This window comes from Salvelinus alpinus, chromosome 30 (assembly GCF_045679555.1).
Source record: "Salvelinus alpinus chromosome 30, SLU_Salpinus.1, whole genome shotgun sequence".
NCBI lineage: Eukaryota > Metazoa > Chordata > Actinopteri > Salmoniformes > Salmonidae > Salvelinus > Salvelinus alpinus.
Window position 1 is genome coordinate 1202202 of NC_092115.1, and position 26240 is coordinate 1228441.

The 26240-nt window shown below is 49.6% G+C and overlaps 1 protein-coding gene across 1 annotated transcript in view; it reads left to right on the plus strand.

Annotated features, from left to right (window-relative positions):
- LOC139559919 (vimentin-like) overlaps positions 1-25712 on the plus strand; it is a 48795-nt gene extending 23083 nt beyond the window's left edge. Inside the window, exons 5-9 of the mRNA XM_071376381.1 lie at positions 16654-16779; positions 16987-17207; positions 22593-22636; positions 22898-22983; positions 25046-25712. Coding sequence (XP_071232482.1) covers positions 16654-16779; positions 16987-17207; positions 22593-22636; positions 22898-22983; positions 25046-25096 — 528 coding nt within the window. The 3' untranslated portion in view covers positions 25097-25712. The remainder of the gene's footprint in view (positions 1-16653; positions 16780-16986; positions 17208-22592; positions 22637-22897; positions 22984-25045) is intronic.
- Positions 25713-26240: the final 528 nt, after the last annotated feature.

Here is a 26240-nt window from a genome sequence, read left to right on the forward strand (position 1 = left end):
AGGAGTCTGTAGACTGGTACAAGTCCAAGGTAGGCTGCACCCTATACCCTATACCCTACACCCCATACCCTACAGGAGTCTGTAGACTGGTACAAGTCCAAGGTAGGCTGTGCCCTACACCCCATACCCTACAGGAGTCTGTAGACTGGTACAAGTCCAAGGTAGGCTGCACCCTATACCCTATATCCTACACCCCATACCCTACAGGAGTCTGTAGACTGGTACAAGTCCAAGGTAGGCTGCACCCTATACCCTACACCCCATACCCTACAGGAGTCTGTAGACTGGTACAAGTCCAAGGTAGGCTGCACCCTATACCCTATACCCTACACCCCATACCCTACAGGAGTCTGTAGACTGGTACAAGTCCAAGGTAGGCTGCACCCTATACCCTATACCCTACACCCTATACCCTACAGGAGTCTGTAGACTGGTACAAGTCCAAGGTAGGCTGCACCCTATACCTTATACCCTACACCCTATACCCTACAGGAGTCTCTAGACTGGTACAAGTCCAAGGTAGGCTGCACCCTATACCCTATACCCTACACCCTATACCCTACAGGAGTCTCTAGACTGGTACAAGTCCAAGGTAGGCTGCACCATATACCCTATACCCTACACCCTATACCCTACAGGAGTCTGTAGACTGGTACAAGTCCAAGGTGGGCTGCACCCTATACCCTATATCCTACACCCTATACCCTACAGGAGTCTGTAGACTGGTACAAGTCCAAGGTAGGCTGCACCCTATACCCTATATCCTACACCCCATACCCTACAGGAGTCTGTAGACTGGTACAAGTCCAAGGTAGGCTGCACCCTATACCCTACACCCCATACCCTACAGGAGTCTGTAGACTGGTACAAGTCCAAGGTAGGCTGCACCCTATACCCTATATCCTACACCCCATACCCTACAGGAGTCTGTAGACTGGTACAAGTCCAAGGTAGGCTGCACCCTATACCCTATATCCTACACCCCATACCCTACAGGAGTCTGTAGACTGGTACAAGTCCAAGGTAGGCTGCACCCTATACCCTATATCCTACACCCTATACCCTACAGGAGTCTGTAGACTGGTACAAGTCCAAGGTAGGCTGCACCCTATACCCTATATCCTACACCCCATACCCTACAGGAGTCTGTAGACTGGTACAAGTCCAAGGTAGGCTGCACCCTATACCCTCTTTCCTACACCCCATACCCTACAGGAGTCTGTAGACTGGTACAAGTCCAAGGTAGGCTGCACCCTATACCCTATACCCTACACCCCATACCCTACAGGAGTCTGTAGACTGGTACAAGTCCAAGGTAGGCTGCACCCTATACCCTACACCCCATACCCTACAGGAGTCTGTAGACTGGTACAAGTCCAAGGTAGGCTGCACCCTATACCCTATACCCTACACCCCATACCCTACAGGAGTCTGTAGACTGGTACAAGTCCAAGGTAGGCTGTGCCCTACACCCCATACCCTACAGGAGTCTGTAGACTGGTACAAGTCCAAGGTAGGCTGCACCCTATACCCTATACCCTACACCCCATACCCTACAGGAGTCTGTAGACTGGTACAAGTCCAAGGTAGGCTGCACCCTATACCCTATACCCTACACCCCATACCCTACAGGAGTCTGTAGACTGGTACAAGTCCAAGGTAGGCTGCACCCTATACCCTATACCCTACACCCTATACCCTACAGGAGTCTGTAGACTGGTACAAGTCCAAGGTAGGCTGCACCCTATACCCTATACCCTACACCCTATACCCTACAGGAGTCTCTAGACTGGTACAAGTCCAAGGTAGGCTGCACCCTATACCCTATATCCTACACCCCATACCCTACAGGAGTCTGTAGACTGGTACAAGTCCAAGGTAGGCTGCACCCTATACCCTATACCCTACACCCTATACCCTACAGGAGTCTGTAGACTGGTACAAGTCCAAGGTAGGCTGCACCCTATACCCTATATCCTACACCCCATACCCTACAGGAGTCTGTAGACTGGTACAAGTCCAAGGTAGGCTGCACCCTATACCCTATACCCTACACCCTATACCCTACAGGAGTCTGTAGACTGGTACAAGTCCAAGGTAGGCTGTTCCCTATACCCTATATCCTGCACCCTATACCCTATACCCTACACCCTATACCCTACAGGAGTCTGTAGACTGGTACAAGTCCAAGGTAGGCTGCACCCTATACCCTATACCCTACACCCCATACCCTACAGGAGTCTGTAGACTGGTACAAGTCCAAGGTAGGCTGCACCCTATACCCTATACCCTACACCCCATACCCTACAGGAGTCTGTAGACTGGTACAAGTCCAAGGTAGGCTGTGCCCTACACCCCATACCCTACAGGAGTCTGTAGACTGGTACAAGTCCAAGGTAGGCTGCACCCTATACCCTATACCCTACACCCCATACCCTACAGGAGTCTGTAGACTGGTACAAGTCCAAGGTAGGCTGCACCCTATACCCTATACCCTACACCCCATACCCTACAGGAGTCTGTAGACTGGTACAAGTCCAAGGTAGGCTGCACCCTATACCCTATACCCTACACCCTATACCATACAGGAGTCTGTAGACTGGTACAAGTCCAAGGTAGGCTGCACCCTATACCCTATACCCTACACCCTATACCCTACAGGAGTCTCTAGACTGGTACAAGTCCAAGGTAGGCTGCACCCTATACCCTATATCCTACACCCTATACCCTACAGGAGTCTGTAGACTGGTACAAGTCCAAGGTAGGCTGCACCCTATACCCTATATCCTACACCCCATACCCTACAGGAGTCTGTAGACTGGTACAAGTCCAAGGTAGGCTGCACCCTATACCCTATATCCTACACCCCATACCCTACAGGAGTCTGTAGACTGGTACAAGTCCAAGGTAGGCTGCACCCTATACCCTATACCCTACACCCCATACCCTACAGGAGTCTGTAGACTGGTACAAGTCCAAGGTAGGCTGCACCCTATACCCTATACCCTACACCCCATACCCTACAGGAGTCTGTAGACTGGTACAAGTCCAAGGTAGGCTGCACCCTATACCCTATACCCTACACCCCATACCCTACAGGAGTCTGTAGACTGGTACAAGTCCAAGGTAGGCTGCACCCTATACCCTATATCCTACACCCCATACCCTACAGGAGTCTCTAGACTGGTACAAGTCCAAGGTAGGCTGCACCCTATACCCTATATCCTACACCCCATACCCTACAGGAGTCTGTAGACTGGTACAAGTCCAAGGTAGGCTGCACCCTATACCCTATACCCTACACCCTATACCCTACAGGAGTCTGTAGACTGGTACAAGTCCAAGGTAGGCTGTTCCCTATACCCTATATCCTGCACCCTATACCCTATACCCTACACCCTATACCCTACAGGAGTCTGTAGACTGGTACAAGTCCAAGGTAGGCTGCACCCTATACCCTATACCCTACACCCCATACCCTACAGGAGTCTGTAGACTGGTACAAGTCCAAGGTAGGCTGCACCCTATACCCTATACCCTACACCCCATACCCTACAGGAGTCTGTAGACTGGTACAAGTCCAAGGTAGGCTGTGCCCTACACCCCATACCCTACAGGAGTCTGTAGACTGGTACAAGTCCAAGGTAGGCTGCACCCTATACCCTATACCCTACACCCCATACCCTACAGGAGTCTGTAGACTGGTACAAGTCCAAGGTAGGCTGCACCCTATACCCTATACCCTACACCCCATACCCTACAGGAGTCTGTAGACTGGTACAAGTCCAAGGTAGGCTGCACCCTATACCCTATACCCTACACCCTATACCCTACAGGAGTCTGTAGACTGGTACAAGTCCAAGGTAGGCTGCACCCTATACCCTATACCCTACACCCTATACCCTACAGGAGTCTCTAGACTGGTACAAGTCCAAGGTAGGCTGCACCCTATACCCTATACCCTACACCCTATACCCTACAGGAGTCTCTAGACTGGTACAAGTCCAAGGTAGGCTGCACCCTATACCCTATACCCTACACCCTATACCCTACAGGAGTCTGTAGACTGGTACAAGTCCAAGGTAGGCTGCACCCTATACCCTATATCCTACACCCTATACCCTACAGGAGTCTGTAGACTGGTACAAGTCCAAGGTAGGCTGCACCCTATACCCTATATCCTACACCCCATACCCTACAGGAGTCTGTAGACTGGTACAAGTCCAAGGTAGGCTGCACCCTATACCCTATACCCTACACCCTATACCCTACAGGAGTCTGTAGACTGGTACAAGTCCAAGGTAGGCTGCACCCTATACCCTATACCCTACACCCCATACCCTACAGGAGTCTGTAGACTGGTACAAGTCCAAGGTAGGCTGCACCCTATACCCTATATCCTACACCCCATACCCTACAGGAGTCTGTAGACTGGTACAAGTCCAAGGTAGGCTGCACCCTATACCCTATATCCTACAACCCATACCCTACAGGAGTCTGTAGACTGGTACAAGTCCAAGGTAGGCTGCACCCTATACCCTATATCCTACACCCTATACCCTACAGGAGTCTGTAGACTGGTACAAGTCCAAGGTAGGCTGCACCCTATACCCTATATCCTACACCCCATACCCTACAGGAGTCTGTAGACTGGTACAAGTCCAAGGTAGGCTGCACCCTATACCCTATATCCTACACCCCATACCCTACAGGAGTCTGTAGACTGGTACAAGTCCAAGGTAGGCTGCACCCTATACCCTATACCCTACACCCCATACCCTACAGGAGTCTGTAGACTGGTACAAGTCCAAGGTAGGCTGCACCCTATACCCTATACCCTACACCCCATACCCTACAGGAGTCTGTAGACTGGTACAAGTCCAAGGTAGGCTGCACCCTATACCCTACACCCCATACCCTACAGGAGTCTGTAGACTGGTACAAGTCCAAGGTAGGCTGCACCCTATACCCTATATCCTACACCCCATACCCTACAGGAGTCTCTAGACTGGTACAAGTCCAAGGTAGGCTGCACCCTATACCCTATATCCTACACCCCATACCCTACAGGAGTCTGTAGACTGGTACAAGTCCAAGGTAGGCTGCACCCTATACCCTATACCCTACACCCTATACCCTACAGGAGTCTGTAGACTGGTACAAGTCCAAGGTAGGCTGTTCCCTATACCCTATATCCTGCACCCTATACCCTATACCCTACACCCTATACCCTACAGGAGTCTGTAGACTGGTACAAGTCCAAGGTAGGCTGCACCCTATACCCTATACCCTACACCCCATACCCTACAGGAGTCTGTAGACTGGTACAAGTCCAAGGTAGGCTGCACCCTATACCCTATACCCTACACCCCATACCCTACAGGAGTCTGTAGACTGGTACAAGTCCAAGGTAGGCTGCACCCTATACCCTATACCCTACACCCCATACCCTACAGGAGTCTGTAGACTGGTACAAGTCCAAGGTAGGCTGCACCCTATACCCTATACCCTACACCCCATACCCTACAGGAGTCTGTAGACTGGTACAAGTCCAAGGTAGGCTGCACCCTATACCCTATACCCTACACCCTATACCCTACAGGAGTCTCTAGACTGGTACAAGTCCAAGGTAGGCTGCACCCTATACCCTATACCCTACACCCTATACCCTACAGGAGTCTCTAGACTGGTACAAGTCCAAGGTAGGCTGCACCCTATACCCTACACCCTATACCCTACAGGAGTCTCTAGACTGGTACAAGTCCAAGGTAGGCTGCACCCTATACCCTATACCCTACACCCTATACCCTACAGGAGTCTGTAGACTGGTACAAGTCCAAGGTAGGCTGCACCCTATACCCTATATCCTACACCCTATACCCTACAGGAGTCTGTAGACTGGTACAAGTCCAAGGTAGGCTGCACCCTATACCCTATATCCTACACCCCATACCCTACAGGAGTCTGTAGACTGGTACAAGTCCAAGGTAGGCTGCACCCTATACCCTATACCCTACACCCTATACCCTACAGGAGTCTGTAGACTGGTACAAGTCCAAGGTAGGCTGCACCCTATACCCTATACCCTACACCCCATACCCTACAGGAGTCTGTAGACTGGTACAAGTCCAAGGTAGGCTGCACCCTATACCCTATATCCTACACCCCATACCCTACAGGAGTCTGTAGACTGGTACAAGTCCAAGGTAGGCTGCACCCTATACCCTATATCCTACACCCCATACCCTACAGGAGTCTGTAGACTGGTACAAGTCCAAGGTAGGCTGCACCCTATACCCTATATCCTACACCCTATACCCTACAGGAGTCTGTAGACTGGTACAATTCCAAGGTAGGCTGCACCCTATACCCTATATCCTACACCCCATACCCTACAGGAGTCTGTAGACTGGTACAAGTCCAAGGTAGGCTGCACCCTATACCCTATATCCTACACCCCATACCCTACAGGAGTCTGTAGACTGGCACAAGTCCAAGGTAGGCTGCACCCTATACCCTATACCCTACACCCCATACCCTACAGGAGTCTGTAGACTGGTACAAGTCCAAGGTAGGCTGCACCCTATACCCTATACCCTACACCCCATACCCTACAGGAGTCTGTAGACTGGTACAAGTCCAAGGTAGGCTGCACCCTATACCCTATACCCTACACCCCATACCCTACAGGAGTCTGTAGACTGGTACAAGTCCAAGGTAGGCTGTGCCCTACACCCCATACCCTACAGGAGTCTGTAGACTGGTACAAGTCCAAGGTAGGCTGCACCCTATACCCTATATCCTACACCCCATACCCTACAGGAGTCTGTAGACTGGTACAAGTCCAAGGTAGGCTGCACCCTATACCCTACACCCCATACCCTACAGGAGTCTGTAGACTGGTACAAGTCCAAGGTAGGCTGCACCCTATACCCTATACCCTACACCCCATACCCTACAGGAGTCTGTAGACTGGTACAAGTCCAAGGTAGGCTGCACCCTATACCCTATACCCTACACCCTATACCCTACAGGAGTCTGTAGACTGGTACAAGTCCAAGGTAGGCTGCACCCTATACCTTATACCCTACACCCTATACCCTACAGGAGTCTCTAGACTGGTACAAGTCCAAGGTAGGCTGCACCCTATACCCTATACCCTACACCCTATACCCTACAGGAGTCTCTAGACTGGTACAAGTCCAAGGTAGGCTGCACCATATACCCTATACCCTACACCCTATACCCTACAGGAGTCTGTAGACTGGTACAAGTCCAAGGTGGGCTGCACCCTATACCCTATATCCTACACCCTATACCCTACAGGAGTCTGTAGACTGGTACAAGTCCAAGGTAGGCTGCACCCTATACCCTATATCCTACACCCCATACCCTACAGGAGTCTGTAGACTGGTACAAGTCCAAGGTAGGCTGCACCCTATACCCTATACCCTACACCCCATACCCTACAGGAGTCTGTAGACTGGTACAAGTCCAAGGTAGGCTGCACCCTATACCCTATATCCTACACCCCATACCCTACAGGAGTCTGTAGACTGGTACAAGTCCAAGGTAGGCTGCACCCTATACCCTATATCCTACACCCCATACCCTACAGGAGTCTGTAGACTGGTACAAGTCCAAGGTAGGCTGCACCCTATACCCTATATCCTACACCCTATACCCTACAGGAGTCTGTAGACTGGTACAAGTCCAAGGTAGGCTGCACCCTATACCCTATATCCTACACCCCATACCCTACAGGAGTCTGTAGACTGGTACAAGTCCAAGGTAGGCTGCACCCTATACCCTCTTTCCTACACCCCATACCCTACAGGAGTCTGTAGACTGGTACAAGTCCAAGGTAGGCTGCACCCTATACCCTATACCCTACACCCCATACCCTACAGGAGTCTGTAGACTGGTACAAGTCCAAGGTAGGCTGCACCCTATACCCTACACCCCATACCCTACAGGAGTCTGTAGACTGGTACAAGTCCAAGGTAGGCTGCACCCTATACCCTATACCCTACACCCCATACCCTACAGGAGTCTGTAGACTGGTACAAGTCCAAGGTAGGCTGTGCCCTACACCCCATACCCTACAGGAGTCTGTAGACTGGTACAAGTCCAAGGTAGGCTGCACCCTATACCCTATACCCTACACCCCATACCCTACAGGAGTCTGTAGACTGGTACAAGTCCAAGGTAGGCTGCACCCTATACCCTATACCCTACACCCCATACCCTACAGGAGTCTGTAGACTGGTACAAGTCCAAGGTAGGCTGCACCCTATACCCTATACCCTACACCCTATACCCTACAGGAGTCTGTAGACTGGTACAAGTCCAAGGTAGGCTGCACCCTATACCCTATACCCTACACCCTATACCCTACAGGAGTCTCTAGACTGGTACAAGTCCAAGGTAGGCTGCACCCTATACCCTATATCCTACACCCCATACCCTACAGGAGTCTGTAGACTGGTACAAGTCCAAGGTAGGCTGCACCCTATACCCTATACCCTACACCCTATACCCTACAGGAGTCTGTAGACTGGTACAAGTCCAAGGTAGGCTGCACCCTATACCCTATATCCTACACCCCATACCCTACAGGAGTCTGTAGACTGGTACAAGTCCAAGGTAGGCTGCACCCTATACCCTATACCCTACACCCTATACCCTACAGGAGTCTGTAGACTGGTACAAGTCCAAGGTAGGCTGTTCCCTATACCCTATATCCTGCACCCTATACCCTATACCCTACACCCTATACCCTACAGGAGTCTGTAGACTGGTACAAGTCCAAGGTAGGCTGCACCCTATACCCTATACCCTACACCCCATACCCTACAGGAGTCTGTAGACTGGTACAAGTCCAAGGTAGGCTGCACCCTATACCCTATACCCTACACCCCATACCCTACAGGAGTCTGTAGACTGGTACAAGTCCAAGGTAGGCTGTGCCCTACACCCCATACCCTACAGGAGTCTGTAGACTGGTACAAGTCCAAGGTAGGCTGCACCCTATACCCTATACCCTACACCCCATACCCTACAGGAGTCTGTAGACTGGTACAAGTCCAAGGTAGGCTGCACCCTATACCCTATACCCTACACCCCATACCCTACAGGAGTCTGTAGACTGGTACAAGTCCAAGGTAGGCTGCACCCTATACCCTATACCCTACACCCTATACCATACAGGAGTCTGTAGACTGGGACAAGTCCAAGGTAGGCTGCACCCTATACCCTATACCCTACACCCTATACCCTACAGGAGTCTCTAGACTGGTACAAGTCCAAGGTAGGCTGCACCCTATACCCTATACCCTACACCCTATACCCTACAGGAGTCTCTAGACTGGTACAAGTCCAAGGTAGGCTGCACCCTATACCCTATACCCTACACCCTATACCCTACAGGAGTCTGTAGACTGGTACAAGTCCAAGGTAGGCTGCACCCTATACCCTATATCCTACACCCTATACCCTACAGGAGTCTGTAGACTGGTACAAGTCCAAGGTAGGCTGCACCCTATACCCTATATCCTACACCCCATACCCTACAGGAGTCTGTAGACTGGTACAAGTCCAAGGTAGGCTGCACCCTATACCCTACACCCTATACCCTACAGGAGTCTGTAGACTGGTACAAGTCCAAGGTAGGCTGCACCCTATACCCTATACCCTACACCCCATACCCTACAGGAGTCTGTAGACTGGTACAAGTCCAAGGTAGGCTGCACCCTATACCCTATATCCTACACCCCATACCCTACAGGAGTCTGTAGACTGGTACAAGTCCAAGGTAGGCTGCACCCTATACCCTATATCCTACAACCCATACCCTACAGGAGTCTGTAGACTGGTACAAGTCCAAGGTAGGCTGCACCCTATACCCTACACCCTATACCCTATATCCTACAACCCATACCCTACAGGAGTCTGTAGACTGGTACAAGTCCAAGGTAGGCTGCACCCTATACCCTATATCCTACACCCTATACCCTACAGGAGTCTGTAGACTGGTACAAGTCCAAGGTAGGCTGCACCCTATACCCTATATCCTACACCCCATACCCTACAGGAGTCTGTAGACTGGTACAAGTCCAAGGTAGGCTGCACCCTATACCCTATATCCTACACCCCATACCCTACAGGAGTCTGTAGACTGGTACAAGTCCAAGGTAGGCTGCACCCTATACCCTATACCCTACACCCCATACCCTACAGGAGTCTGTAGACTGGTACAAGTCCAAGGTAGGCTGCACCCTATACCCTATACCCTACACCCCATACCCTACAGGAGTCTGTAGACTGGTACAAGTCCAAGGTAGGCTGCACCCTATACCCTATACCCTACACCCCATACCCTACAGGAGTCTGTAGACTGGTACAAGTCCAAGGTAGGCTGCACCCTATACCCTATATCCTACACCCCATACCCTACAGGAGTCTCTAGACTGGTACAAGTCCAAGGTAGGCTGCACCCTATACACTATATCCTACACCCCATACCCTACAGGAGTCTGTAGACTGGTACAAGTCCAAGGTAGGCTGCACCCTATACCCTATACCCTACACCCTATACCCTACAGGAGTCTGTAGACTGGTACAAGTCCAAGGTAGGCTGTTCCCTATACCCTATATCCTGCACCCTATACCCTATACCCTACACCCTATACCCTACAGGAGTCTGTAGACTGGTACAAGTCCAAGGTAGGCTGCACCCTATACCCTATACCCTACACCCCATACCCTACAGGAGTCTGTAGACTGGTACAAGTCCAAGGTAGGCTGCACCCTATACCCTATACCCTACACCCCATACCCTACAGGAGTCTGTAGACTGGTACAAGTCCAAGGTAGGCTGTGCCCTACACCCCATACCCTACAGGAGTCTGTAGACTGGTACAAGTCCAAGGTAGGCTGCACCCTATACCCTATACCCTACACCCCATACCCTACAGGAGTCTGTAGACTGGTACAAGTCCAAGGTAGGCTGCACCCTATACCCTATACCCTACACCCCATACCCTACAGGAGTCTGTAGACTGGTACAAGTCCAAGGTAGGCTGCACCCTATACCCTATACCCTACACCCTATACCCTACAGGAGTCTGTAGACTGGTACAAGTCCAAGGTAGGCTGCACCCTATACCCTATACCCTACACCCTATACCCTACAGGAGTCTCTAGACTGGTACAAGTCCAAGGTAGGCTGCACCCTATACCCTATACCCTACACCCTATACCCTACAGGAGTCTCTAGACTGGTACAAGTCCAAGGTAGGCTGCACCCTATACCCTATACCCTACACCCTATACCCTACAGGAGTCTGTAGACTGGTACAAGTCCAAGGTAGGCTGCACCCTATACCCTATATCCTACACCCTATACCCTACAGGAGTCTGTAGACTGGTACAAGTCCAAGGTAGGCTGCACCCTATACCCTATATCCTACACCCCATACCCTACAGGAGTCTGTAGACTGGTACAAGTCCAAGGTAGGCTGCACCCTATACCCTATACCCTACACCCTATACCCTACAGGAGTCTGTAGACTGGTACAAGTCCAAGGTAGGCTGCACCCTATACCCTATACCCTACACCCCATACCCTACAGGAGTCTGTAGACTGGTACAAGTCCAAGGTAGGCTGCACCCTATACCCTATATCCTACACCCCATACCCTACAGGAGTCTGTAGACTGGTACAAGTCCAAGGTAGGCTGCACCCTATACCCTATATCCTACACCCCATACCCTACAGGAGTCTGTAGACTGGTACAAGTCCAAGGTAGGCTGCACCCTATACCCTATATCCTACACCCTATACCCTACAGGAGTCTGTAGACTGGTACAAGTCCAAGGTAGGCTGCACCCTATACCCTATATCCTACACCCCATACCCTACAGGAGTCTGTAGACTGGTACAAGTCCAAGGTAGGCTGCACCCTATACCCTATATCCTACACCCCATACCCTACAGGAGTCTGTAGACTGGTACAAGTCCAAGGTAGGCTGCACCCTATACCCTATACCCTACACCCCATACCCTACAGGAGTCTGTAGACTGGTACAAGTCCAAGGTAGGCTGCACCCTATACCCTATACCCTACACCCCATACCCTACAGGAGTCTGTAGACTGGTACAAGTCCAAGGTAGGCTGCACCCTATACCCTATACCCTACACCCCATACCCTACAGGAGTCTGTAGACTGGTACAAGTCCAAGGTAGGCTGTGCCCTACACCCCATACCCTACAGGAGTCTGTAGACTGGTACAAGTCCAAGGTAGGCTGCACCCTATACCCTATACCCTACACCCCATACCCTACAGGAGTCTGTAGACTGGTACAAGTCCAAGGTAGGCTGCACCCTATACCCTACACCCTATACCCTACAGGAGTCTGTAGACTGGTACAAGTCCAAGGTAGGCTGCACCCTATACCCTATACCCTACACCCTATACCCTACAGGAGTCTCTAGACTGGTACAAGTCCAAGGTAGGCTGCACCCTATACCCTATATCCTACACCCCATACCCTACAGGAGTCTGTAGACTGGTACAAGTCCAAGGTAGGCTGCACCCTATACCCTATACCCTACACCCTATACCCTACAGGAGTCTGTAGACTGGTACAAGTCCAAGGTAGGCTGCACCCTATACCCTATACCCTACACCCCATACCCTACAGGAGTCTGTAGACTGGTACAAGTCCAAGGTAGGCTGCACCCTATACCCTATATCCTACACCCCATACCCTACAGGAGTCTGTAGACTGGTACAAGTCCAAGGTAGGCTGCACCCTATAGCCTATATCCTACACCCCATACCCTACAGGAGTCTGTAGACTGGTACAAGTCCAAGGTAGGCTGCACCCTATACCCTATATCCTACACCCTATACCCTACAGGAGTCTGTAGACTGGTACAAGTCCAAGGTAGACTGCACCCTATACCCTATATCCTACACCCCATACCCTACAGGAGTCTGTAGACTGGTACAAGTCCAAGGTAGGCTGCACCCTATACCCTATATCCTACACCCCATACCCTACAGGAGTCTGTAGACTGGTACAAGTCCAAGGTAGGCTGCACCCTATACCCTATACCCTACACCCCATACCCTACAGGAGTCTGTAGACTGGTACAAGTCCAAGGTAGGCTGCACCCTATACCCTATACCCTACACCCCATACCCTACAGGAGTCTGTAGACTGGTACAAGTCCAAGGTAGGCTATACCCTATACCCTACACCCCATACCCTACAGGAGTCTGTAGACTGGTACAAGTCCAAGGTAGGCTGTGCCCTACACCCCATACCCTACAGGAGTCTGTAGACTGGTACAAGTCCAAGGTAGGCTGCACCCTATACCCTATACCCTACACCCCATACCCTACAGGAGTCTGTAGACTGGTACAAGTCCAAGGTAGGCTGCACCCTATACCCTATACCCTACACCCCATACCCTACAGGAGTCTGTAGACTGGTACAAGTCCAAGGTAGGCTGCACCCTATACCCTATACCCTACACCCTATACCCTACAGGAGTCTGTAGACTGGTACAAGTCCAAGGTAGGCTGCACCCTATACCCTATACCCTACACCCTATACCCTACAGGAGTCTCTAGACTGGTACAAGTCCAAGGTAGGCTGCACCCTATACCCTACACCCTATACCCTACAGGAGTCTCTAGACTGGTACAAGTCCAAGGTAGGCTGCACCCTATACCCTATATCCTACACCCCATACCCTACAGGAGTCTCTAGACTGGTACAAGTCCAAGGTAGGCTGCACCCTATACCCTATATCCTACACCCCATACCCTACAGGAGTCTGTAGACTGGTACAAGTCCAAGGTAGGCTGCACCCTATACCCTATACCCTACACCCTATACCCTACAGGAGTCTGTAGACTGGTACAAGTCCAAGGTAGGCTGTTCCCTATACCCTATATCCTGCACCCTATACCCTATACCCTACACCCTATACCCTACAGGAGTCTGTAGACTGGTACAAGTCCAAGGTAGGCTGCACCCTATACCCTATACCCTACACCCTATACCCTACAGGAGTCTGTAGACTGGTACAAGTCCAAGGTAGGCTGCACCCTATACCCTATACCCTACACCCCATACCCTACAGGAGTCTGTAGACTGGTACAAGTCCAAGGTAGGCTGCACCCTATACCCTATATCCTACACCCCATACCCTACAGGAGTCTGTAGACTGGTACAAGTCCAAGGTAGGCTGCACCCTATAGCCTATATCCTACACCCCATACCCTACAGGAGTCTGTAGACTGGTACAAGTCCAAGGTAGGCTGCACCCTATACCCTATATCCTACACCCTATACCCTACAGGAGTCTGTAGACTGGTACAAGTCCAAGGTAGACTGCACCCTATACCCTATATCCTACACCCCATACCCTACAGGAGTCTGTAGACTGGTACAAGTCCAAGGTAGGCTGCACCCTATACCCTATATCCTACACCCCATACCCTACAGGAGTCTGTAGACTGGTACAAGTCCAAGGTAGGCTGCACCCTATACCCTATACCCTACACCCCATACCCTACAGGAGTCTGTAGACTGGTACAAGTCCAAGGTAGGCTGCACCCTATACCCTATACCCTACACCCCATACCCTACAGGAGTCTGTAGACTGGTACAAGTCCAAGGTAGGCTATACCCTATACCCTACACCCCATACCCTACAGGAGTCTGTAGACTGGTACAAGTCCAAGGTAGGCTGTGCCCTACACCCCATACCCTACAGGAGTCTGTAGACTGGTACAAGTCCAAGGTAGGCTGCACCCTATACCCTATACCCTACACCCCATACCCTACAGGAGTCTGTAGACTGGTACAAGTCCAAGGTAGGCTGCACCCTATACCCTATACCCTACACCCCATACCCTACAGGAGTCTGTAGACTGGTACAAGTCCAAGGTAGGCTGCACCCTATACCCTATACCCTACACCCTATACCCTACAGGAGTCTGTAGACTGGTACAAGTCCAAGGTAGGCTGCACCCTATACCCTATACCCTACACCCTATACCCTACAGGAGTCTCTAGACTGGTACAAGTCCAAGGTAGGCTGCACCCTATACCCTACACCCTATACCCTACAGGAGTCTCTAGACTGGTACAAGTCCAAGGTAGGCTGCACCCTATACCCTATATCCTACACCCCATACCCTACAGGAGTCTCTAGACTGGTACAAGTCCAAGGTAGGCTGCACCCTATACCCTATATCCTACACCCCATACCCTACAGGAGTCTGTAGACTGGTACAAGTCCAAGGTAGGCTGCACCCTATACCCTATACCCTACACCCTATACCCTACAGGAGTCTGTAGACTGGTACAAGTCCAAGGTAGGCTGTTCCCTATACCCTATATCCTGCACCCTATACCCTATACCCTACACCCTATACCCTACAGGAGTCTGTAGACTGGTACAAGTCCAAGGTAGGCTGCACCCTATACCCTATACCCTACACCCTATACCCTACAGGAGTCTGTAGACTGGTACAAGTCCAAGGTAGGCTGCACCCTATACCCTACACCCTATACCCTATATCCTACAGCAGTAGTCCCCTAACCCATTTTGAACTATTTCATGTGTCTGGATGTAGAACTCCGACCTACCCGGCAGGCCCAGAGAGCAAATCAAGTGCACCTATAGGCCTAGCGCAGGCCAGTCAGATCAGATCACGTGTCTGCAGTTTCCACGCTCCATAGACTGAAAAAGAAGCCTTGAACACACAGCAAAGTTGATAATGAGAGATTTCAAAACATTTAGAACCATGACTAGAGAGAGACTCAAGGAATACAGCAAAGAGCTGCTGTTTATATGAGTGACTTCATGTTTAAGTTGTTACTCAGCTCTGTCAACACTTTGTATTCAACACTTCTATAAGCCAGACATGCGTTCTCCCTACTAATGGAGGCTGGTCTTTCTTTACTTCGAGGAATATTCCACTTTAACTGGACATCGGAGTAACAACATGAATTGGTGCATGGGGCAGAAATAATGCAGTGTGACTTGAGTTTTGCCATCAGCTGGAAGACTGTCCCCTTTTCTCAGCAGAGGGAAGGGAGGGAGAGGGAGGGAGGGAGAGCAGAGGGAGGGAGGGAGTGAGAGCAGAGGGAGGGAGGGAGGGAGGGAGGGAGGGAGGGAGTGAGAGCAGAGGGAGGGAGGGAGGGAGAGCAGAGGGAGGGAGGGAGGGAGAGCGGAGGGAGGGAGGGAGGGAGGGAGGGAGGGAGGGAGGGAGGGAAGGGAGAGCGGAGGGACGGTGAGTCGGGTGAGGTGGCCTCACCGCTGCAGGAGTTATTGTCTACACCCTATACCCTACACCCTGCAGGAGTTACTGTCTGCACCCTATACCCTACACCCTGCAGGAGTTATTGTCTACACCCTATATCCTACACCCTGCAGGAGTTACCGTCTGCACCCTATATCCTACACCCTGCAGGAGTTACTGTCTGCACCCTATACCCTACACCCTGCAGGAGTTACTGTCTGCACCCTATACCCTACACCTATTGACAGTCTCAGGTCTATCTCTCCTGTACAGTGTTAAGACATGCCTATTGACAGTCTCAGGTCTATCTCTCCTGTCTGCAGTTTGCTGACCTGACTGATTCTGCAGCCCGTAACAACGAGTCTCTACGTATTGCTAAGCAGGAGGGTAATGACTACAGACGCCAGGTCCAGGCACTCACCTGTGAGATCGATGCCCTGAAGGGAAGCGTGAGTACAGCACCTGTCACACTAAGAGGAATAGTGAGTCAGCATTTTCTGTTTGAGTGATGGCACTCGCTTGCTCTCCCTCTACCTGCTCTTTACCTTGCTCTCTACCTCCTCTACCTGCCCTCCCTTGCTCTCCCCCTCTGTCTATCCCCTCTCTCTCTCCCTCTGTCTATCCCCTCTGCTCTATCTTCGCTCTCCTCCTCTCAGAATGAGTCTATGGAGCGCCAGATGAGGGAGATGGAGGAGAACTTCAGTATGGAGTCATCTGGTTACCAGGACAACGTCAGTGGTCTGGAGGAGGACATTAGGAACATGAAGGATGAGATGGCCAGACACCTCAGAGAATACCAGGATCTCCTCAATGTCAAGATGGCCCTGGACATAGAGATAGCTACCTACAGGAAACTACTGGAGGGAGAGGAGAGCAGGTAAATGGTCCTGGACGTAGAGATAGCTACCTACAGGAAACTACTGGAGGGAGAGGAGAGCAGGTAAATGGTCCTGGACATAGAGATAGCTACAGTACCTACAGGAAACTACTGGAGGGAGAGGAGAGCAGGTAAATGGTCCTGGACATAGAGATAGCTACAGTACCTACAGGAAACTACTGGAGGGAGAGGAGAGCAGGTAAATGGTCCTGGACATAGAGATAGCTACCTACAGGAAACTACTGGAGGGAGAGGAGAGCAGGTAAATGGTCCTGGACATAGAGATAGCTACAGTACCTACAGGAAACTACTGGAGGGAGAGGAGAGCAGGTAAATGGTCCTGGACATAGAGATAGCTACCTACAGGAAACTACTGGAGGGAGAGGAGAGCAGGTAAATGGTCCTGGACATAGAGATAGCTACAGGAAACTACTGGAGGGAGAGGAGAGCAGGTAAATGGTCCTGGACATAGAGATAGCTACAGGAAACTACTGGAGGGAGAGCAGAGCAGGTAAATGGTCCTGGACGTAGAGATAGCTACCTACAGGAAACTACTGGAGGGAGAGGAGAGCAGGTAAATGGTCCTGGACATAGAGATAGCTACAGGAAACTACTGGAGGGAGAGGAGAGCAGGTAAATGGTCCTGGACGTAGAGATAGCTACAGTACCTACAGGAAACTACTGGAGGGGGAGGAGAGCAGGTAAATGGTCCTGGACATAGAGATAGCTACCTACAGGAAACTACTGGAGGGAGAGGAGAGCAGGTAAATGGTCCTGGACATAGAGATAGCTACAGGAAACTACTGGAGGGAGAGGAGAGCAGGTAAATGGTCCTGGACGTAGAGATAGCTACCTACAGGAAACTACTGGAGGGAGAGCAGAGCAGGTAAATGGTCCTGGACATAGAGATAGCTACCTACAGGAAACTACTGGAGGGAGAGGAGAGCAGGTAAATGGTCCTGGACGTAGAGATAGCTACCTACAGGAAACTACTGGAGGGAGAGGAGAGCAGGTAAATGGTCCTGGATGTAGAGATAGCTACCTACAGGAAACTACTGGAGGGAGAGGAGAGCAGGTAAATGGTCCTGGACATAGAGATAGCTACAGTACCTACAGGAAACTACTGGAGGGGAGAGGAGAGCAGGTAAATGGTCCTGGACATAGAGATAGCTACCTACAGGAAACTACTGGAGGGAGAGGAGAGCAGGTAAATGGTCCTGGACATAGAGATAGCTACAGGAAACTACTGGAGGGGGAGGAGAGCAGGTAAATGGTCCTGGACATAGAGATAGCTACAGGAAACTACTGGAGGGGGAGGAGAGCAGGTAAATGGTCCTGGACATAGAGATAGCTACAGTACCTACAGGAAACTACTGGAGGGAGAGGAGAGCAGGTAAATGGTCCTGGACATAGAGATAGCTACAGGAAACTACTGGAGGGAGAGGAGAGCAGGTAAATGGTCCTAGACGTAGAGATAGCTACAGTACCTACAGGAAACTACTGGAGGGGGAGGAGAGCAGGTAAATGGTCCTGGACATAGAGATAGCTACCTACAGGAAACTACTGGAGGGAGAGGAGAGCAGGTAAATGGTCCTGGACGTAGAGATAGCTACCTACAGGAAACTACTGGAGGGAGAGGAGAGCAGGTAAATGGTCCTGGACATAGAGATAGCTACAGGAAACTACTGGAGGGAGAGGAGAGCAGGTAAATGGTCCTAGACGTAGAGATAGCTACAGTACCTACAGGAAACTACTGGAGGGGGAGGAGAGCAGGTAAATGGTCCTGGACATAGAGATAGCTACCTACAGGAAACTACTGGAGGGAGAGGAGAGCAGGTAAATGGTCCTGGACGTAGAGATAGCTACAGGAAACTACTGGAGGGAGAGCAGAGCAGGTAAATGGTCCTGGACGTAGAGATAGCTACCTACAGGAAACTACTGGAGGGAGAGGAGAGCAGGTAAATGGTCCTGGACGTAGAGATAGCTACCTACAGGAAACTACTGGAGGGAGAGGAGAGCAGGTAAATGGTCCTGGACATAGAGATAGCTACAGTACCTACAGGAAACTACTGGAGGGAGAGGAGAGCAGGTAAATGGTCCTGGACATAGAGATAGCTACAGTACCTACAGGAAACTACTGGAGGGAGAGGAGAGCAGGTAAATGGTCCTGGACATAGAGATAGCTACCTACAGGAAACTACTGGAGGGAGAGGAGAGCAGGTAAATGGTCCTGGACATAGAGATAGCTACAGTACCTACAGGAAACTACTGGAGGGAGAGGAGAGCAGGTAAATGGTCCTGGACATAGAGATAGCTACCTACAGGAAACTACTGGAGGGAGAGGAGAGCAGGTAAATGGTCCTGGACATAGAGATAGCTACAGGAAACTACTGGAGGGAGAGGAGAGCAGGTAAATGGTCCTGGACATAGAGATAGCTACAGGAAACTACTGGAGGGAGAGCAGAGCAGGTAAATGGTCCTGGACGTAGAGATAGCTACCTACAGGAAACTACTGGAGGGAGAGGAGAGCAGGTAAATGGTCCTGGACATAGAGATAGCTACAGGAAACTACTGGAGGGAGAGGAGAGCAGGTAAATGGTCCTGGACGTAGAGATAGCTACAGTACCTACAGGAAACTACTGGAGGGGGAGGAGAGCAGGTAAATGGTCCTGGACATAGAGATAGCTACCTACAGGAAACTACTGGAGGGAGAGGAGAGCAGGTAAATGGTCCTGGACATAGAGATAGCTACAGGAAACTACTGGAGGGAGAGGAGAGCAGGTAAATGGTCCTGGACGTAGAGATAGCTACCTACAGGAAACTACTGGAGGGAGAGCAGAGCAGGTAAATGGTCCTGGACATAGAGATAGCTACCTACAGGAAACTACTGGAGGGAGAGGAGAGCAGGTAAATGGTCCTGGACGTAGAGATAGCTACCTACAGGAAACTACTGGAGGGAGAGGAGAGCAGGTAAATGGTCCTGGATGTAGAGATAGCTACCTACAGGAAACTACTGGAGGGAGAGGAGAGCAGGTAAATGGTCCTGGACATAGAGATAGCTACAGTACCTACAGGAAACTACTGGAGGGGAGAGGAGAGCAGGTAAATGGTCCTGGACATAGAGATAGCTACCTACAGGAAACTACTGGAGGGAGAGGAGAGCAGGTAAATGGTCCTGGACATAGAGATAGCTACAGGAAACTACTGGAGGGGGAGGAGAGCAGGTAAATGGTCCTGGACATAGAGATAGCTACAGGAAACTACTGGAGGGGGAGGAGAGCAGGTAAATGGTCCTGGACATAGAGATAGCTACAGTACCTACAGGAAACTACTGGAGGGAGAGGAGAGCAGGTAAATGGTCCTGGACATAGAGATAGCTACAGGAAACTACTGGAGGGAGAGGAGAGCAGGTAAATGGTCCTAGACGTAGAGATAGCTACAGTACCTACAGGAAACTACTGGAGGGGGAGGAGAGCAGGTAAATGGTCCTGGACATAGAGATAGCTACAGTACCTACAGGAAACTACTGGAGGGAGAGGAGAGCAGGTAAATGGTCCTGGACATAGAGATAGCTACAGGAAACTACTGGAGGGAGAGGAGAGCAGGTAAATGGTCCTAGACGTAGAGATAGCTACAGTACCTACAGGAACCTACCGGAGGGGGAGGAGAGCAGGTAAATGGTCCTGGACATAGAGATAGCTACCTACAGGAAACTACTGGAGGGGGAGGAGAGCAGGTAAATGGTCCTGGACGTAGAGATAGCTACCTACAGGAAACTACTGGAGGGAGAGGAGCGCAGGTAAATGGTCCTGGACATAGAGATAGCTACAGGAAACTACTGGAGGGAGAGGAGAGCAGGTAAATGGTCCTAGACGTAGAGATAGCTACAGTACCTACAGGAAACTACTGGAGGGGAGGAGAGCAGGTAAATGGTCCTGGACATAGAGATAGCTACCTACAGGAAACTACTGGAGGGAGAGGAGAGCAGGTAAATGGTCCTGGACGTAGAGATAGCTACAGGAAACTACTGGAGGGAGAGCAGAGCAGGTAAATGGTCCTGGACGTAGAGATAGCTACAGGAAACTACTGGAGGGAGAGCAGAGCAGGTAAATGGTCCTGGACGTAGAGATAGCTACCTACAGGAAACTACTGGAGGGAGAGGAGAGCAGGTAAATGGTCCTGGACATAGAGATAGCTACCTACAGGAAACTACTGGAGGGAGAGGAGAGCAGGTAAATGGTCCTGGACATAGAGATAGCTACCTACAGGAAACTACTGGAGGGAGAGCAGAGCAAGTAAATGGTCCTGGACGTAGAGATAGCTACCTACAGGAAACTACTGGAGGGGGAGGAGAGCAGGTAAATGGTCCTGGACATAGAGATAGCTACAGGAAACTACTGGAGGGAGAGCAGAGCAGGTAAATGGTCCTGGACGTAGAGATAGCTACCTACAGGAAACTACTGGAGGGAGAGGAGAGCAGGTAAATGGTCCTGGACATAGAGATAGCTACCTACAGGAAACTACTGGAGGGAGAGGAGAGCAGGTAAATGGTCCTGGACATAGAGATAGCTACAGGAAACTACTGGAGGGAGAGCAGAGCAGGTAAATGGTCCTGGACGTAGAGATAGCTACCTACAGGAAACTACTGGAGGGAGAGGAGAGCAGGTAAATGGTCCTGGACATAGAGATAGCTACCTACAGGAAACTACTGGAGGGGGAGGAGAGCAGATGATGATGATGATGATAATGATGGTGATGATGATAATGATGATGGTGATGATTGTGAAGACGATGATGATGATGGTGATGATGATGGTGACGGTGTTGATGGTGACGGTGGTGATGGTGATGATGGTGAAGATGATGGTGATGATGATGATAATGGTGATGATGGTGATGGTGATGATGGTGAAGATGATGGTGATGATGATGGTGATGATGATAATGATGGTGATGATGATGATGGTGATGATGGTGATGGTGAAGATGGTGATGATGATGATGATGGTGGTGGTGACGGTGATGATGATGATGATGATGGTGGTGGTGATGAATGTGATGATGATGATGATGGTGGTGATGGTGGTGATGAATGTGATGGTGGTGGTGGTGATGGTGATGGTGGTGATGAATGTGATGGTGGTGGTGGTGGTGATGATGATGGTGATGATAGTGGTGATGGTGATGATGGTAATGGTGGTGATGGTGATGATGGTGGTGATGGTGGTGATGGTGATGATGATGATGATGGTGATGATGGTGATGATAGTGATGATGATGGTGATGATAGTGATGACGATGAAGGACATTGAGACATTGCTCAGAGATGAGGAAACAAAGAATACTGATTGACTCAAAGGTTCCATGTTCTTCCTCTCATTTCAGAATCACCTCTCCGTTGCCAAACTTCTCCTCCTTAAACCTGAGAGGTGGGTCCTGTTTTGTAGATACTCGCTCACCAATGATTACAAATCACTTCATAATATGCTGTATCAATAATCAATCATTTGCTGTATCAATAATCAATAATTTGCTGTATCAATAATCAATAATATGCTGTATCAATAATCAATAATATGCTGTATCAATAATCAATAATATGCTGTATCAATAATCAATAATTTGCTGTATCAATAATCAATCATATGCTGTAGAAAAACTCCTCTCTTCATTGTCATCTGTCGCTATAGAAACCATGATGGATTCCAGACCCATGGTTGAAACCACGATGTCCAAAAAGGTTCTGATCAAGACGATCGAGACCAGAGATGGACAGGTACGGTCAGCGTGTTGCTGTTCTCCAGAGAGACTTACAGCGTCCATCTGCTGAAAGCTTTTGGTACTGGTGGCCCGTGTGACAATCGAACCCACAACCACCTTGAGACACACAGATTCCCTGTTCACTGGGTTGATTGGTCTGTAACTATGAGCTTCTAATGTATACACATGATGAGTTCAGACACACAGACCAGGGGATGGAGAATGGTCTTAAAACCACTTCTCTATCATAACCCATTCAAATGTTCTTAGAGGTTCTACCTTTGTAGGTCCTGGACAAGACTAGGGTGACTAAATCAATGGAGGCCAGGAAATAGCATTGTCAGCTAGGCTGGATGCTGTGAGAGAATTAAGGCTACCTGATGGACATAAACAATATAGAGGTAAACTGGATATAGATTTAGAGACATGACATGTAGTATTTTCATATTTTAGTATACGCTTATCATATAAATTCCTGTTCTTTTTCAAAGATTTATCCGGAAAACGAGCGTTTCTCTGTCAACGGTGCAGTGAGCGGAATCTAATGTAATTCAGCTGGTGTCGTGTTCATGTACAGTAATCTATCTTTTTAACGACCTGCAGAAACAACTTTACAGATGAACACCACATGTAAAATCATCAAAGTCGCTGCTGGAATGTGGCACTCTGTCAACAGAGCTTTAAAAAAATACAAATACGAAAAATTACAATTAAATCGGACTTTTTGGATTTAATCATCAAAGCACGTTTCACGTAGAATGGTTGGACACCTTGAACAAGCCTATGTAGCCTAACAAGTATCCCATTTAGCAGACGCTTTCATCCAAGCCACTAAGAGTCACGCATGCATACATATAAAGGAATCGAACCCAAGACCCTTGGTGCAATGCTCTGACTGAGCCACAGGGTCCAGTTATGACCAGGTGTTAACTATTGCCTCTCTGTCCCTCCCCAACAGGTGATCAATGAGTCTGACCAGGTGTTAACTATTGCCTCTCTGTCCCTCCCCAACAGGTGATCAATGAGTCTGACCAGGTGTTAACTATTGCCTCTCTGTCCCTCCCCAACAGGTGATCAATGAGTCTGACCAGGTGTTAACTATTGTCTCTCTGTCCCTCCCCAACAGGTGATCAATGAGTCTGACCAGGTGTTAACTGTTGCCTCTCTGTCCCTCCCCAACAGGTGATCAATGAGTCTGACCAGGTGTTAACTATTGCCTCTCTGTCCCTCCCCAACAGGTGATCAATGAGTCTGACCAGGTGTTAACTATTGCCTCTCTGTCCCTCCCCAACAGGTGATCAATGAGTCTGACCAGGTGTTAACTGTTGCCTCTCTGTCCCTCCCCAACAGGTGATCAATGAGTCTGACCAGGTGTTAACTATTGTCTCTCTGTCCCTCCCCAACAGGTGATCAATGAGTCTGACCAGGTGTTAACTATTGTCTCTCTGTCCCTCCCCAACAGGTGATCAATGAGTCTGACCAGGTGTTAACTGTTGTCTCTCTGTCCCTCCCCAACAGGTGATCAATGAGTCTGACCAGGTGTTAACTATTGTCTCTCTGTCCCTCCCCAACAGGTGATCAATGAGTCTGACCAGGTGTTAACTATTGTCTCTCTGTCCCTCCCCAACAGGTGATCAATGAGTCTGACCAGGTGTTAACTATTGTCTCTCTGTCCCTCCCCAACAGGTGATCAATGAGTCTGACCAGGTGTTAACTGTTGTCTCTCTGTCCCTCCCCAACAGGTGATCAATGAGTCTGACCAGGTGTTAACTGTTGTCTCTCTGTCCCTCCCCAACAGGTGATCAATGAGTCTGACCAGGTGTTAACTGTTGTCTCTCTGTCCCTCCCCAACAGGTGATCAATGAGTCTGACCAGGTGTTAACTGTTGCCTCTCTGTCCCTCCCCAACAGGTGATCAATGAGTCTGACCAGGTGTTAACTGTTGTCTCTCTGTCCCTCCCCAACAGGTGATCAATGAGTCTGACCAGGTGTTAACTGTTGTCTCTCTGTCCCTCCCCAACAGGTGATCAATGAGTCTGACCAGGTGTTAACTGTTGTCTCTCTGTCCCTCCCCAACAGGTGATCAATGAGTCCATGACCCATGACGACCCCATCGATGTCTCCAACTAGAGACCAGCCATCTACAACACAGAAAAACATAGATGATATTTTTATCTAGATTCTATTTCTATAACCCGCAGCCATAAACAATATATCTGTTTGTTATATATCTAGATTATGTTTCTGGACCATTCCACTAGACAGGACTACCTACCCACAGCAAACACAACCTGACAGGACTACCTACCCACAGCAGACACAACCTGACAGGACTACCTACCCACAGCAAACACAACCTGACAGGACTACCTACCCACAGCAAACAACCTGACAGAGGGAATGATGAGAGGGAATGATGAGAGGGAATGATGAGAGGGAATGCGGAGAGGGAATGCGGAGAGGGAATGCGGAGAGGGAATGCGGAGAGGGAATGCGGAGAGGGAATGCGGAGAGGGAATGCGGAGAGGGAATGCAGAGACTCTAGAAATGTTACATTCGTCGTCACATCAATATTTTGTCAACTCTGTAAAAACCTGTCAATGTTACCAGATACAATATTATTATTTGTCTGAATGAACCAGCTTGCCTGTCCTTCACAGCCTGTTATGCATCTGTCAGTCTAGCGTAAGAGAAACACATTAAACACTGTCTTCCTATAAAAAACAATAAAACTGGTAGAAAGACATCCTCGGTCTCAGGGAAGTTATTTGACGTACTAAATCCTCTTAATTTCCTTTGTGCCACAAGGCCACCATTTGCAGTTCTCTGAAACGTACAGTCCCTCTACTGTTGAGCTGACCTAAATCATGCTGATTACTCCTAAACAACTTGTTAAAGTACCTCTACTGTTGAGCTGACCTAATTCATGCTGATTACTCCTAAGCAACTTGTTCCCCCTAATGGGAATGTAAATTCTAGACTTCTAGACAGTTTTCCTGATGAGAGAGTGGAGGGTATTAAAGCAGAATTATAACACCGACGTTGTAACTATTATTGGCTTCAAACTACTGGGTCCTTTAAATGTATTTTCATATTTTAACATTGTGATTATAAGAGGAACTAAAACAGGAAATAGAGTTAAGAAGTGTGTTGTATGTGATAAAAACAGGAAATAGAGTAAAGAAGTGTGTTGTATGTGATAAAAACAGGAAATAGAGTTTAGAAGTGTGTTGTATGTGATAAAAACAGGAAATAGAGTTAAGAAGTGTGTTGT